The sequence below is a fragment of the Coregonus clupeaformis genome, chromosome 16, assembly GCF_020615455.1.
Source record: "Coregonus clupeaformis isolate EN_2021a chromosome 16, ASM2061545v1, whole genome shotgun sequence".
Lineage (NCBI taxonomy): Eukaryota > Metazoa > Chordata > Actinopteri > Salmoniformes > Salmonidae > Coregonus > Coregonus clupeaformis.
The window spans coordinates 12,733,199-12,749,892 of NC_059207.1; the positions used below are offsets into that span (position 1 = coordinate 12,733,199).

Genomic DNA, 16,694 nt, shown 5'->3' on the forward strand with positions numbered 1-16,694 from the left:
TGGGTTTAGGAAAATTCAAGTAACATGTAGTAGCCTAAAGCTATCGATGATAAAATGAGCTGTGTGAATGGAACATGAATGACAGTCATCCAATATGCTGTAATAGAAATAAGGCCATGTTCATTTTAAAAAATTGTCCTCCCTCATCTTAAATGGCACCAATCGCCACTGATGTGTACATATAGGTAGGGATAAAGTGACTAGGCAACAGGATAGACAATAAACAGTAATGTGATTAGTCAAAAGAGTTAGTGCAAAAAGAGCCAATGCAAATAGTCTGGGTAGCTATTGGTTAACCATTTAACTATTTAGCAGTCTTATGGCTTGGGGGTAGAAGCTGTTCAGGGTCCTGTTGACGTAGACCGTACAGTGAAATGCTTACTTACAAGCCCTTAACCAACAATGCAGTTTAAAAATAAAAAATAAAATAAAATAATTAAAGAGCAGCAGTAAAATAACAGTAGCGAGGCTATATACAGGGGGTACCGGTACAGAGTCAATGTGCAGGGGGCACAGGTTAGTCGAGGTAATTGAGGTAATATGTACATGTAGGTAGATTTAAAGTGACTATGCATAGATAATAAACAGAGAGTAGGAGCATAAAAGAGGGGGTGGGTGGGAGGGGTGGGGACAGTGCAAATAGTCCGGGTAGCCATTTGATTAGCTGTTAAGAAGAATTTTGGACCTAGACTTGGTGCTCCGATACCGCTTGCCATGCTGTAGCAGAGAGAACAGTATATGACTTCAGTTGTGGAGTCTTTTACAAATTTTAGGGCCTTCCTCTGACACAGCCTGGTATAGAGGTCCTGGATGGCAGGGAGCTCGGCTCCAGTGATGTACCCTCTGTAGTGCCTTGCGGTCGGATGCCAAGCAGTTGCCATATCAAGCGGTGATGCAGCCAGTTAAGATGCTCTCAATGGTGCAGCTGTAGAACATTTTGAGGATCTGAGGGCCCATGCCAAATATTTTCAGCCTCCTGAAGGGAAAGAGGCGTTGTAGTGACCTCTTCATGACTGTGTTGATGTGTGTGGACCATGATAATTCCTTAGTGATGTGGACACCGAGGAACTTGAATCTCTCGACCTGCTCCACTACAGCCCCGTCGATGTGGTGTGCTCGGTCCTCCGTTTCCTGTAGTCCACAAACAGCTCCGTTGTCTTGCTGACGTTGCGGGAGATGTTGTTGTCCTGGCACCACACTGCCAGGTCTCTGACCAACATCCTGTAGGCTGTCTCACCAACGTGTCATCTGCAAACTTAATGATGGTGTTGGAGTCGTGGGTGAACAGCGAGTACAGGAGAGGACTAAGCATGCACCCCTGAGGGGCCCCCTTTTTGAGGGTCAGCGTGACAGATGTGTTGTTGCCTAACCTCACCACCTGGGGGTGTCCCGTCAGGAAGTTTCAGGATCCAGTTGCAGAGGGAGGTGTTTAATCCCAGTCCTTAGCATCGTGATGAGCTTGGAGGGCACTATGGTGTTGAACACTGAGCTGTAGTCAATGAACAGCATTCTCACGTAGGTGTTCATTTTGTCCAGGTGGGAAAGGGCAGTGTGGAGTGCAATAGAGATTGTGTCATCTGTGCATCTGTTGGGGCGGTATGCAAATTGGAGTGGGTCCAGGGTGTCTGGGATGATAGTGTTGATGTGAGTCATGACCAGCCTTTCAAAGCATTTCATGGCTACAGACACTGACTTTAGAAAGAGAGAGAGAGAGAGAGAGAGAGAGAGAGAGAGAGAGAGAGAGAGAGAGAGAGAGAGAGAGAGAGAGAGAGAGAGAGAGAGAGAGAGAGAGAGAGAGAGAGAGAGAGAGAGAGAGCAAGAGAGAGAGCAAGAGAGAGAAAGAAAGAGAGATCACACCACACACGCTTGCACACATGCAAACACACACACACACACACACATCTCAGCTTGGCTCTGTCTCTCTCTCTCTCTGAGGACACACACTGAGTAAACACACCTGCAGCCCGCTCATTTGAATATTGAATATGTCCCTTACAGCAGCTAACTGGATTATCTTCAATTGGCCTAATGATGAAATATTAAACAAGCGGCGGGAACAGGTAATTACATGGTTTGGTATTAACACTGGAGCTATTAGAATGTGGACCTTCACTCAAACACCTGTTTGCAATTGAATTCTAATCAACGTGCCAGCTACTATTCTCTTTCCTCTTTTTCCTTTGTCTATCTTTCTCTTCCCTTCATTCTCTTTCCTTCCAGACAAAGTTTTCTGGGAATCATATGAAGACACAACGGTCTGCAGGGTGAGGAGACGATATGGAGCAAATTAGTGGCAGAAAATCATTACTGTAGCATTGTGGGTAATTACCAGGTAGTGCCTATGGAAAGTTAAGCTCAGAAAAAAATTACGCGAGGAAGAAGCAGAGAGAGGGGGGAGAGAGATAGAGAGAGCGAGAGAGAGAGAGAGAGAGCGAGAGAGAGAGAGAGCGAGAGAGAGAGAGAGAGAGAGAGAGAGAGAGAGAGAGAGAGAAGAGAGAGAGAGAGGGAAGAGAGAGAGAGAGAGGGAAGTGAGAGAGAGAGAGAAAGAGCGAGAATGTGTGTTAGACTGAGTGAGAGACAGACGTACGGACATGAAGAGAAGTGTGAGTGTGCTCATATACCATAAAGATGATGGCGTTGAGACTGTATAGCACCGTGACCTTGCTGGAGTCAAGGTGATCAGACTGTATAGCACCGTGACCTTGCTGGAGTCAAGGTGATCAGACTGTATAGCACCGTGACCTTGTTGGAGTCAAGGTGATCAGACTGTATAGCACCGTGACCTTGCTGGAGTCAAGGTGATCAGACTGTATAGCACCGTGACCTTGCTGGAGTCAAGGTGATCAGACTGTATAGCACCGTGACCTTGCTGGAGTCAAGGTAATCAGACTGTATAGCACCGTGACCTTGCTGGAGTCAAGGTAATCAGACAATATTTGTCGGGGCATTGTTTCAAATCAATAACTCATTAACAAAGTACAAAGGAAGTTCCCCGGTTTGTCTCAGATTCTTAAGTGGAGAAAAAAAAAATCCTCTTGGCTGCACATGGTCAAAAAGGTCATCTCTGTGACATCTCTGCTATAGCCTCTCGCTGGAACAGGGATTGTCAGATTAAATTACTTGAAGTCATTAATTGACATCAGGTAAAGGAGTGCGGGCAGGCAGACAGGCCAGCGTTTGTTTGAGCTTGACCTGAGGCTACAGTCTGGCTGGAGGGAGAGGGGCGAGGGGGCCAGGAGATGGATGTGTTTGATGGTTGACCTGACTGGAAGATTGGGAGCAGATCTGAGAGGTGCTACAGTACATGGCTCTGTCGCTCGTACACACACACACTGTTCATTGACCTTTCCTCTGGCCAAGTGCACATAGTTGAGAGGTTAACGAAGTTGCTCCCAGAGCCCCTCCCTGTCCTTGGATATGCTGAGCATCACATCCTGGCTCTAGCAGGGGTCAAAGGTCAAATACGACATGTCTGCATAATTGCCCCAGAGCAAAGTGAGAGGTGGAGGGGTGAAGGTGACACTGAGCCTGGCTTCAGGGCGCTAGCATTTGGAACCAGGTGAATACATACAGTATCTGCCGTGTGTGTGTGTGTGTGTGTGTGTGTGTGTGTGTGTGTGTGTGTGTGTGTGTGTGTGTGTGTGTGTGTGGGTGGGTATGTGCGTGCACACATGCAGCGTATGTGTGTGAGTGTACCGTGTGTGTGAAACACAAGTGCGAGCGTGGTGCCTGCCGGGGGCGGAGAGTGTGAGTGTGTAGGAATCGTCAGGACAGGATGTACCAGGCAGACATTGGGAAACAGGACATCTACTAAACACGGCACTGGACACGAATCCCTGTGGCCCCTGAGGACTAGAGAAACATGAAACCATGGAGAAACCAGGCCTAAATAATGGATGCTCACTCACTCGCACGTGCACGCGCACACACACAGCACACACACAGTTCACGCCTTCATAACACACACCATCAGCAACAAAAAGTAACCCCACAATACACTTCCCAACGTACCAAGTGCTGTTGTATTAGATTAATATCACTTTATTGGTCAATTGCACACAAGGTCCAACCAAAATTTGACTTGCGCTTTTAACCCAACCCCTCCGAAAGACACACATACATGTTTTGGAGAGGTACGGGGGACTGCCACACTGGGCACCCGGGGAGCTGTTGTTGTGGGGGGTTAAGTACCTTCCGCAAGGGCATAACAGCAGGCAATGGCATCTAGGATTTGATACCAGCAACCTTCCGGTTGCCAGCTCACTTTCCAACAGAATGTTCCCTTCAGACCCGGGATTCGAACTGGCAACACTCCGGTTGCTGGCTCGCCTCTCTAACCACTGGGCTACCTATTAGAGAAGCTATGTGTATGTCTTCAGTGACCCCTCAGTGAAACCATTCAGAAAGCACTCTAAAAGTGATGCTATACTCAATGCTTTGCACAGTAGTATACATGCAAGGAATCATCCACTTCATCATAACAATGGAATACCATAAGTAGGCCTACACAAAAACGTTGTGTGCGGTGCGGTGCATACTTTGGCGTGACTTCAGCAGCCTATATGGAATTTGACAGATGCGTATAAGTGTATAAAGACAGAAGATTATTTTTTGAAAAACATGGTGAAACGGAGTGCCATTGTTAGCGGAGAGTTATTGTCACACCGAAGTCTAAAAGAGAAAAGGGGGACTTTCACTTCTCAAGCATAAGGATCTTCCACTTGAAGAGATGGCACTCGAGAGAAGAATCAAATAATCTGTGCTACTTCAGAGAGTAAGATGAGTGCCTCTCTCCATCTCTCACTCTTTCTTTCTCTCCATATCTCACTCTTTCTTTCTCTCCATCTCTCACTCTTTCTTTCTCTCCATCTCTCACTCTTTCTTTCTCTCCATCTCTCACTCTCCATATCTCACTCTTTCTTTATGAACGTTTAAAAAATGCAACAATACGAGACGCAAGAAAAAGCGAGGTGTCGGTGACGAAGAAGAAAGGTATTCCAGTTATTTACTAGAATAAAGTGGTAATTAAAGAAAAGCAGTTTTTTGTCCCCTTGCTCTTTCCCAGAGGCTGCTAATCTGGGCCAGTCAGCCTTGGACTGAAATCTTTGGAAGCTTCTTAAGCCATGAATGTGGGTTTTGTTCCTGCTATTCCTCCGCTTGGCTGACAGAAAAAAAGATAACTGGATTAGTGCTAAAATTCAGAGTAAAGTGAACTCCCAAACTTCGTTCTATATGGCAAAGTGCTAAGAACCCCCTGTCCTCTCTCTTTCTCTCTGACGTCCAGCCGACATCACTAAACATAGGCCAATGGACAGTGATCTCTAAGAGAGGAGGGGATTAGCCAAGGTTGAGAGGTTACACACTATGAACCAGGGGCTAAAAAGTAAGAATCCTAAAAGCAGTTAAGGGCTTCTTAATGTGTGTAATGAAGCACATTAATAAACTCAACTCTATCTGGGTGCTGTGTGTGTGTGTGTGTGTGTGTGTGTGTGTGTGTGTGTGTGTGTGTGTGTGTGTGTGTGTGTGTGTGTGTGTGTGTGTGTGTGTGTGTGTGTGTGTGTGTGTGTGTGTGTGTATGTGTGTGTGTGTGTGTGTGTGTGTGTGTGTGTGTGTGTGTGTGTGTGTGTAGGGCCTCAGTGTGTGTGTGTGTGGTGTGGGACTGTGAGTGTGTGTAGGGCCTCAGTGTGTGTGTGTGTGTGGTGTGGGACTGTGTGTGTGTGGTGTGGGACTGTGTGTGTGTGTGTGGGACTGTGTGCAGGTGGTCCCGCTCCTCTAACAGTGGGGGTTGAGAGGGGGGCAGAGAGGGTAGCCCACTTCCAATAGAATAGATGAAAACCCCCAGCTAAAGAGGCTTGATTTGATCCCCCACCCAGCCTGACTAAGAGGGGTGACGAAGAAAAACACCCTCACAATCATCACAGCCCTGCACACACACACACACACACACACACACACACACACAGGAGAGGGTGAAGTTTAGCCCCTGAGGATCTCTTTTAGGGACCTATTTGGGGGCTGTTATCCTAATGAGCATAGGAGGTCTATTAGAGAGTCTAAAACTCATTTCTACCATAGTGCTATCCTCCTGGATATGATGGCTTTGTCTCTGTCTCATTCATCACCCTATCCATTCTCCTTTTCATCGCCCCTGCATTTAGCTGCATACTACTCTCAATCAGTGTGTGTGTGTTGGGAGACACATTTCAGTTGTGCAACTGACTAAGTATCCCCTTTCCATTTCCCTCTCTCTCTCTGTGTGTGTGTACGTCATTCTGTGTGTGTGTGTATCTGAGTGTGTGTCTCTCTCTCTTCGTGTGTGTCGTTGTATGTGTGACAGTTTACTCCAAGCAGGGGAGTGACAGAGGAGGTGCAGTGATGAGATAAGTCATGTGGAGAAGGGGTGGGGTTGATTGAGAAAGGGGGCCAAATAAACTAACATCCCGCTGACTTAAAGGTCACAGTTCAGAGGGCAGAGGGCACCGTGCTGCATGGTCCCAAAGAGGACTGTCATCGTGGGGTATCCCTTCATCTCTTTATCTATCCACCGCTCCTCCCCTCCCTCCATCCCTCCCTGTCTTCGTTTAGAGACATGGATTAATCTCTTTCATACTGATGCATGAATACACACAGAGAGTTAATGTTGCATGTATGTTGCATGTATGTTGTCTGAACGTTACTCTGCTGTACCTTTCACCATCTTGGCCTGACATTCAGTGGGGGAAAAAGTATTTAGTCAGCCACCAATTGTGCAAGTTCTCCCACGTAAAAAGATGAAAGAGGCCTGTAATTTTCATCATAGGTACACGTCAACTATGACAGACAAATTGAGAAAATAAAATAATTGTAGGATTTTTTATGAATGTATTTGCAAATTATGGTGGAAAATAAGTATTTGGTCACCTACAAACAAGCAAGATTTCTGGCTCTCACAGACCTGTAACTTCTTCTTTAAGAGGCTCCTCTGTCCTCCACTCGTTACCTGTATTAATGGCACCTGTTTGAACTTGTTATCAGTATAAAAGACACCTGTCCACAACCTCAAACAGTCACACTCCAAACTCCACTATGGCCAAGACCAAAGAGCTGTCAAAGGACACCAGAAACAAAATTGTAGACCTGCACCAGGCTGGGAAGACTGAATCTGCAATAGGTAAGCAGCTTGGTTTGAAGAAATCAACTGTGGGAGCAATTATTAGGAAATGGAAGACATACAAGACCACTGATAATCTCCCTCGATCTGGGGCTCCACGCAAGATCTCACCCCGTGGGGTCAAAATGATCACAAGAACGGTGAGCAAAAATCCCAGAACCACACGGGGGGACCTAGTGAATGACCTGCAGAGAGCTGGGACCAAAGTAACAAAGCATACCATCAGTAACACACTACGCCGCCAGGGACTCAAATCCTGCAGTGCCAGACGTGTCCCCCTGCTTAAGCCAGTACATGTCCAGGCCCGTCTGAAGTTTGCTAGAGTGCATTTGGATTATCCAGAAGAGGATTGGGAGAATGTCATATGGTCAGATGAAACCAAAATATAAATTTTTGGTAAAAACTCAACTCGTCGTGTTTGGAGGACAAAGAATGCTGAGTTGCATCCAAAGAACACCATACCTACTGTGAAGCTTGGGGGTGGAAACATCATGCTTTGGGGCTGTTTTTCTGCAAAGGGACCAGGACGACTGATCCGTGTAAAGGAAATAATGAATGGGGCCATGTATCGTGAGATTTTGAGTGAAAACCTCCTTCCATCAGCAAGGGCATTGAAGATGAAACGTGGCTGGGTCTTTCAGCATGACAATGATCCCAAACACACCGCCCGGGCAACGAAGGAGTGGCTTCGTAAGAAGCATTTCAAGGTCCTGGAGTGGCCTAGCCAGTCTCCAGATCTCAACCCCATAGAAAATCTTTGGAGGGAGTTGAAAGTCTGTGTTGCCCAGCGACAGCCCCAAAACATCACTGCTCTAGAGGAGATCTGCATGGAGGAATGGGCCAAAATACCAGCAACAGTGTGTGAAAACCTAGTGAAGACTTACAGAAAATGTTTGACCTGTGTCATTGCCAACAAAGGGTATATAACAAAGTATTGAGAAACTTTTGTTATTGACTAAATACTTATTTTCCACCATAATTTGCAAATAAATTCATAAAAAATCCTACAATGTGATTATCTGGAGAAAAAAATTCTCATTTTGTCTGTCATAGTTGACGTGTACATATGATGAAAATTACAGGCCTCTCTCATCTTTGTAAGTGGGAGAACTTGCACAATTGGTGGCTGACTAAATACTTTTTTCTCCCACTCTGTGTGATATATATATATATATATATATATATATATATATATATATATATATATATATATATATATATATATATATATATATCACATTTTAGTCATTTAGCAGACGCTCTTATCCAGAGCGACTTACAGTTATATATATATATATATATATATATATATTTTGCGAAAATAAAACACATGGGGGATTGGAAGTGACGCAGACAATTACATTGATGGAAGTTACAATCTATCTGCAATATTAAAGCTGATCTACCCCCCACAAAAAAAATATGAAATAAAATAAAAATAAATGTCTTACAGTCAAAAGGATATAGCTTATTATTGAACATGCAAATTAGCTAATACAATTTAATTTTCAAAAATGTGCCAAACTGTGATTCGCAGGAAAACACCACTCTAAACAGCGCACCTAATGCGAGCGGTTCAATATGTGACAGAGATTAACATCTCCATTAGAAATGTAGAAAGAGGGGGATTCTAATAGCAACAACTAGGATGGGTTGCTAATATGACTATGATTGTGCCTTTGGGTTCTGGACAACGAAAGAAAGTTGATATGAAAACCAGTAGAACAGGAGAGAAATGCTGGTTAATGGCATGAGTAATTCTTTATAAATGAATTGCCTCCACGTTTCTATGGTTGGATTTTGGCTAGGCTAATTTGAAGCAAGGTAAGACCTTCCTCATTATTTGAAGTAGAGTAAAATGTTCAAGTTTCAAACAAATATACTGCCTCAAGCTCACATTGCAAAGTGGTGGGTGACGTGCTGGTAGCTTGCCTACCGTTGACTATAGCCTATGCACTCGAATGGCGAATGGCAGATGCGCTTTAATTACGAGTTGAGATTTACAAATAAAAATAGTAGCTCTTTAAATTGTGGCCATCAAAATAGTTTTTAACACACAATTGTATTTAGAATTGTTATGTGTTGAGCAATAACTGGGCTTATAAAAGCATGTTTCACTCCAGTACCAGCTTTTTCAGGAGTTGCTCTCACGCTGTCCGTCAGGTGATAGGCTCTGTAATTCCACTAAATTAAGCAAATTAACCTATAGACCGATAAGCATGACTGGTCAAATACATTTTCGGTGGCTAACCGATTAACAGTTAAACATTTAGAAAATAGCCTCCAACACTCTACTCAGCAAATTGGATGTAGTCTATCACAGTGCCATCCGTTTTGTCACCAAAGCCCCATATACTACCCACCATTGTGACCTGTATGCTCTCGTTGGCTGGCCCTCACTACATATTCATTGCCAAACCCACTGGCTCCAGGTCATCTATAAATCACTGCTAGGCAAATCCCTGCCTTATCTTAGCTCATTGGTCACCATAGCAACACCCACCCGTAGTATGCGCCCCAGCAGATATATCTCACTGGTCATCCCCAAAGCCAACACCTCCTTTGGCCGCCATTCCTTCCAGTTCTCTGCTGCCAATGACTGGAACGAACTGCACAAATCTCTGAAGCTGGAGACTCTTATCCCCCTCACTAACTTTAAGCATCAGTTGTCAGAGCAGCTTACCGATCACTGCACCTGTACACAGCCCATCTGTAATTAGCCCACCCAACTACCTCATCCCCATATTGTTATTTATTTTGCTCATTTGCACCCCAGTATCTCTATTTGCACATCATCTTCTGCACATCTATCATTCCAGTGTTAATACTAAATTGTAATTATTTTGCACTATGGCCTATTTATTGCCTTACCTCCATAACTTACTACATTTGCACACACTGTATATAGATTTTCTATTGTGTTATTGACTGTACGTTTTGTTTATTCCATATGTAACTCTGTGTTGTTGTTGTTTTTATCGCACTGCTTTGCTTTATCTTGGCCAGGTCGCAGTTGTAAATGAGAACTTGTTCTCAACTGGCTTACCTGGTTAAATAAAGGTGATAAAATAAAAAAAAACGTTAAAAAAATATATAAAAAAATAAACGTTAACATCCCTAATATGGATGGTGTACTTCATATTGAGTTTTAAAATCATACATAAAAAATTTGTACACACACACACACACACAGACACACCGAGTCAGTCAATGCCGTCCGTGCGCCCTAGTCATCCACCATGTATAATGCAAGCGCATGGAAAGCAACTACAGGCTAATGTCAAAGTGTGAATAATATTGCATGGCCCCCTGCAGAATTGGAAAACCTTGGGTAGGACTGCACTAACGATCTCATGCTGCTAGCATTACAAAGTGCAAAAGGTTTCAGGGAGGGAAGGAGAAAAAAGAGAGTGAGAGAGGAGAGAGAGAGTGAGGGAGAGAGACAGAGCGAAAGAGTCTCCTAATTATGTGAAACCTATTCCAGTTGAAATATTTATAAAGATATTAATATGGACTCTTTATCTCTCTGATGATAGGCTCCCACAGCTCTTTCTGTCTGCTTTGACCTCTCTCTCTAACACTTACACACACACACACGCCCGCACGCAAACACACACACGCAAGGTCATCATCAGAGATCTTTTAAACACAAGAAGATGACACTTAAGAGGCTTGAACCTTGTCTTATACTGTGTGTGTGTGTGTGTGTGTGTGTGTGCATACGTACCCACGTGCAAATATGTAAGCAACTTCTGCATTAAAGTGCCACATCCAAATAAACATATTTAAGAATTGTTGTTTTTCTGTTGTATTTCAATCAACATTCAGATCACTTCGGTAAGTTCACTACATAAAATACTATCCATACTGAACATGTCTAATGCAAGCCTGAGATAGAGATTATATATATATATATATACAGTGGGGAAAAAAAGTATTTAGTCAGCCACCAATTGTGCAAGTTCTCCCACTTAAAAAGATGAGAGAGGCCTGTAATTTTCATCATAGGTACACGTCAACTATGACAGACAAAATGAGAAAAAAAATCCAGAAAATCACATTGTAGGATTTTTAATGAATTTATTTGCAAATGATGGTGGAAAATAAGTATTTGGTCAATAACAAAAGTTTCTCAATACTTTGTTATATACCCTTTGTTGGCAATGACACAGGTCAAACGTTTTCTGTAAGTCTTCACAAGGTTTTCACACACTGTTTTGGCCCATTCCTCCATGCAGATCTCCTCTAGAGCAGTGATGTTTTGGGGCTGTCACTGGGCAACACGGACTTTCAAATCCCTCCAAAGATTTTCTATGGGGTTGAGATCTGGAGACTGGCTAGGCCACTCCAGGACCTTGAAATGCTTCTTACGAAGCCACTCCTTCGTTGCCCGGGCGTTGTGTTTGGGATCATTGTCATGCTGAAAGACCCAGCCACGTTTCATCTTCAATGCCCTTGCTGATGGAAGGAGGTTTTCACTCAAAATCTCACGATACATGGCCCCATTCATTCTTTCCTTTACACGGATCAGTCGTCCTGGTCCCTTTGCAGAAAAAACAGCCCCAAAGCATGATGTTTCCACCCCCATGCTTCACAGTAGGTATGGTGTTCTTTGGATGCAACTCAGCATTCTTTGTACTCCAAACACGACAAGTTGAGTTTTTACCAAAAAGTTATATTTTGGTTTCATCTGACCATATGACATTCTCCCAATCCTCTTCTGGATCATCCAAATGCACTCTAGCAAACTTCAGACGGGCCTGGACATGTACTGGCTTAAGCAGGGGGACACGTCTCGCACTGCAGGATTTGAGTCCCTGGCGGCGTAGTGTGTTACTGATGGTAGGCTTTGTTACTTTGGTCCCAGCTCTCTGCAGGTCATTCACTAGGTCCCCCCGTGTGGTTCTGGGATTTTTGCTCACCGTTCTTGTGATCATTTTGACCCCACGGGGTGAGATCTTGCGTGGAGCCCCAGATCGAGGGGAGATTATCAGTGGTCTTGTATGTCTTCCATTTCCTAATAATTGCTCCCACAGTTGATTTATTCAAACCAAGCTGCTTACCTATTGCAGATTCAGTCTTCCCAGCCTGGTGCAGGTCTACAATTTTGTTTCTAGTGTCCTTTGACAGCTCTTTGGTCTTGACCATAGTGGAGTTTGGAATGTGACTGTTTGAGGTTGTGGACAGGTGTCTTTTATACTGATAACAAGTTCAAACAGGTGCCATTAATACAGGTAACGAGTGGAGGACAGAGGAGCCTCTTAAAGAAGAAGTTACAGGTCTGTGAGAGCCAGAAATCTTGCTTGTTTGTAGGTGACCAAATACTTATTTTCCACCATAATTTGCAAATAAATTCATTAAAAATCCCACAATGTGATTTTCTGGATTTTCTTTTCTCAATTTGTCTGTCATAGTTGACGTGTACCTATGATGAAAATTACAGGCCCTCTCATCTTTTTAAGTGGGAGAACTTGCACAATTGTTGGCTGACTAAATACTTTTTTTTCCCCACTGTATATATATATATATATATATATATATATAGAGAGAGAGAGAGAGAGAGAGAGAGAGAGAGAGAGAGAGAGAGAGAGAGAGAGAGAGAGAGAGAGAGAGAGAGAGAGAGAGAGAGAGAGAGAGAGAGAGAGAGAGAGAGAGAGAGAGAGAGAGAGAGAGAGAGAGAGAGAGAGAGAGAGAGAGATAGATAGAGAGAGAGAGAGAGAGAGAGAGAGAGAGAGAGAGAGAGAGAGAGAGAAAGAGGGTGAGAGAGAAAGAGAGGGTGAGAGAGAAAGAGAGGGTGAGAGAGAGAGAGAAAGAGAGAAAGAGAGAGAGAGAAAGAGAGAGAGAGAGAGAGAGAGAGAGAGAGAGAGAGAGAGAGAGAGAAAGAGAGGGAGAGAGAGAGAGAGAGAAAGAGAGAAAGATAGAAAGAGAGAGATAGAGAGAAAGAGAGAGATAGAGAGAGAGAGAGAGAGAGAAAGAGAGAAAGAGAGAGAGATAGATGATAGATAGATAGATAGATAGTTAGTTATGATAAGGGGCTTTAAGCCATCTTTTATGACAGAGGGAGCTAATCGGCTACTGCTAATGAGCCCATATTAGTGTGTGTAGAGATACTGTCAGGAGAGACAGGCAGAGAGAAAAGAGGCAGTGCTGACAGCTCACACACCGCCCGTCAGTCCCACCGAGACCACTAGGCCTGTCAGAGACGACAGTGACATCTCACACACACACACACGCTGCATACGCATACATGTACACGCACACCCACCATACACGCACGCACGTACAAATGCTTGGACAAACACGCGCACATATGCACACACATACACACATTGGTGTGAGCGCTACAGCCATCAACTGAGAGGAGACAAAGAGCCTAGTCCCCTATCACATTCTCGGGCACATTAAATAACCTTGTACACATTAACCCACAAACTGTCCACTTCACTCTATTCCACTGGGCCTGTTGGACATAGAGAGACAAGGTCTGTGTGGATGGACAAGCGGTCAAAGCCTTGAAGATGACGTGACGTTCAACGACTTGTGTTAGGTTTGACAGAAGGGCTGGATTGAGGAACCTTTGATTCCTTTTCTCATCATGGCAGCTGTATTTGTTTTGATTACTGAAATATTCCCTTATTTTGTCTGAGAGTATGGCAAGGTGGCCGAGGTGTGTGTGCACGTGTGTTTGTCTGATTTATAGATGTCTATGAGCCATGATAAAAACGCTGGGTGTGTGTGCGTTCACAGAGTGTGTGTTTGGGAGATAATAATTTCAGCAGTCAACAGTGTGAGGGGACAAAGCTGCTCTGACCAGAGAGAGAGAGAGAGAGAGAGAGAGAGAGAGAGAGAGAGAGAGAGATAAGAGAGAGAGGAAGAGCGACAGAGAGAGGAAGAGAGAGAGGGAAAGGAAGAGAGAGAAAGAGAGAGATAGAGAGAGAGAGGAAGAGAGAGAGAGAGGAAGAGAGAGCGAGAGAGACAGACAGACAGACAGACAGACAGACAGACAGACAGACAGACAGAGAGAGAGAGACAAACAGACAGACAAACAGAGAGAGATAGAGACAGACACAGACAGACAGACAGACAGACAGTGATACAGACAGACAGACAGACAGACAGACAGACAGACAGACAGACAGAGACAGACAGACAGACAAACAGAGAGAGCTAGAGACAGACAGACAGTGAGACAGACAGTGACACAGACAGACAGACAGACAGACAGACATACAGAGAGACAGACAGACAGACAGAGACAGACAGACAGTGAGACAGACAGACAGACAGACAGACAGACAGACAGACAGACAGACAGACAGACAGACAGACAGACAGACAGACACAGACAGACAGAGCGAGAGAGAGAGAGAAACAGACAGACAGACAGACATACAGAGAGAGAGACATAGACAGACAGACAGACAGACAGACAGACATACATACATATACAGACAGACAGAGATACAGAGAGACAGACAGAGAGACAGACACAGAGAGAAAGAGAGAGGAGAGAGAGGGGGGAGAGAGAGGAGAGAGAGAGAGAGAGAGAGAGAGAGAGAGAGAGAGAGAGAGAGAGAGAGAGAGAGAGAGAGAGAGAGAGAGAGAGAGAGAGAGAGAGACAGACAGAGAGACAGACAGACAGAGAGAGAGAGAGAGAGAAGGATGGAAGTTAGGAAGAGAGTGCCATGTGGTTAACACTGAGAGCATACTGGAGCATGGCCAAACACTCCACACACAGCCTGACCACACTAGAGAGCATATCTTTCTTTCCTTCTCTCTCTCCACCCTCCCTCCCTTCCTCTCTCTCCCAACCCCGCCCACAACCCTTTCTACACTTGCATCTATCTATCACTCTCTTTCTAACTCCCTTGATCCCCAACTCTACCCATCCACCTCCCTTTTCGCGTCTTTTAGACCCCTGTCTATGGCTTTCTTACTCCATCCTCCCCCCTCTCCCCTCCTCCACCACCCCTCCCTCACTCACCCGTATGGGGATCTGTTCTGTCTCTCCCTCCCTCTGCGGGTTGCGGTACTTCTCGTAGAAGTCCCTCTTCTTCTTGCCCTCCCGGTCGTCCTTGCGCTCTCTCTTCTCGGCGGGTTCGTCCGAGGCCTCGGAGGAGGGCAGGGGGGTGGGCTTGGCCGGCCTCTCCACCTCCAGGTGGTTCTCATTGGGGTTGAGCACCATCACACCGTAGCCCTCCTAGAAGACAACACAAGAACACACACACACATTTGTTAGAGAGTCCACAGATCTGCCTCTGACTCACACTTGTGACTGTGTGTGTGTGTGTGTGTGTGTGTGTGTGTGTGTGTGTGTGTGTGTGATTAGAACTCAGTGACAGGGGTCTTAGCCAGTGAATAGCACTTAGTGAGTCCAAAGGCCATGTGTCTGTCACTTACCGTTCAACTTTTAATTGATCCCTCCATCACTCAACTCAAGAGTTAGGGCCGATGCATACATCAGTGTGTGTGGGTGCATGAGTGTGTGCATGTATGTGTGTGTGCATGTGTGTTATTATTGAATTGGGATCAACTTTATATCCATTGTTTTAGCAACTTACTAACAAACACAAGTAAAATAGGATAAGGTACACAGCAATTAATGTTTCGTGACGATAACATGTGAAATAAATAACAGAAACAACATTTGAATGAATGTAAACAAATTCGAATTGTTAAGATATGCTGTAAAATTAAGATAGGGCAATAACAAGGAGGGAACAAAGTTCCTGTGAATTGAAAAAGGCAGAATATATTGTGGTCTGGGGAAGTTTTGGAAGTGACTTCTTCCAACTCTGAGGCCATTTTTAATTAAGTGTGTTTATTATCCCAAGCACCGTGAAACTAAAGCAGGAAACGGAGGGATTCCTGTTCCACTTTGGCTGCATTTCACCCACTCTCCCTCTGTACACGTACACACACACACACACGTACACACACACACACACACGCACACGCACACACACACACACACACACACACACACACACACACACACACACACACACACACACACACACACACACACACACACACACACACACAGGCAGACCTGTCCTGTCAAAAAGGCTTTTTAGAAGACGAGTGTAGGAGTTAGTGAGGAAATGTTGTTCTGATTCCTCCCCGAGTCGCCATCACACACCTTGTCTACACACGGCAGCATGTCTCCTCCTTTTTAATAAGTGTTAACACAATGTGTGTGTCCCTCCTCCGCCCATCGACGTCAAACCTGCCTTTACACCTGGTGTGTGTTGACAACAGCAAAATCACACTTTCATACGTCGCCAGATTATCAAATTATTCGTATTCTCACACCCTCTCAACGACCGACTCATTTAGCCAGAGCCCCCTCCTCTCCCTAAGCATATTAGAATCAAACTTTCAGATAGTCTAAAACAAATTAGACCAATCTGAACAAATTGCAGCAGTGCGAGTACTTTCATAAACAATGATATAATTATTTTATAGTATAAATTAAAGGGCTTACTATATTAGGATCTATTTCTGTGTTTTAGGTCATAACTATTTAACTAAATCTTTGACA

The 16,694-nt window shown here is 44.5% G+C and overlaps 1 protein-coding gene across 1 annotated transcript in view; it reads right to left on the reverse strand.

Moving 5' to 3' along the window:
• LOC121584445 (cotranscriptional regulator FAM172A homolog) overlaps positions 1 to 16,694 on the reverse strand; it is a 281,345-nt gene that overhangs the window by 150,892 nt on the left and 113,759 nt on the right. Inside the window, exon 7 of the mRNA XM_041900328.2 lies at positions 15,135 to 15,350. Coding sequence (XP_041756262.2) covers positions 15,135 to 15,350 — 216 coding nt within the window. The remainder of the gene's footprint in view (positions 1 to 15,134; positions 15,351 to 16,694) is intronic.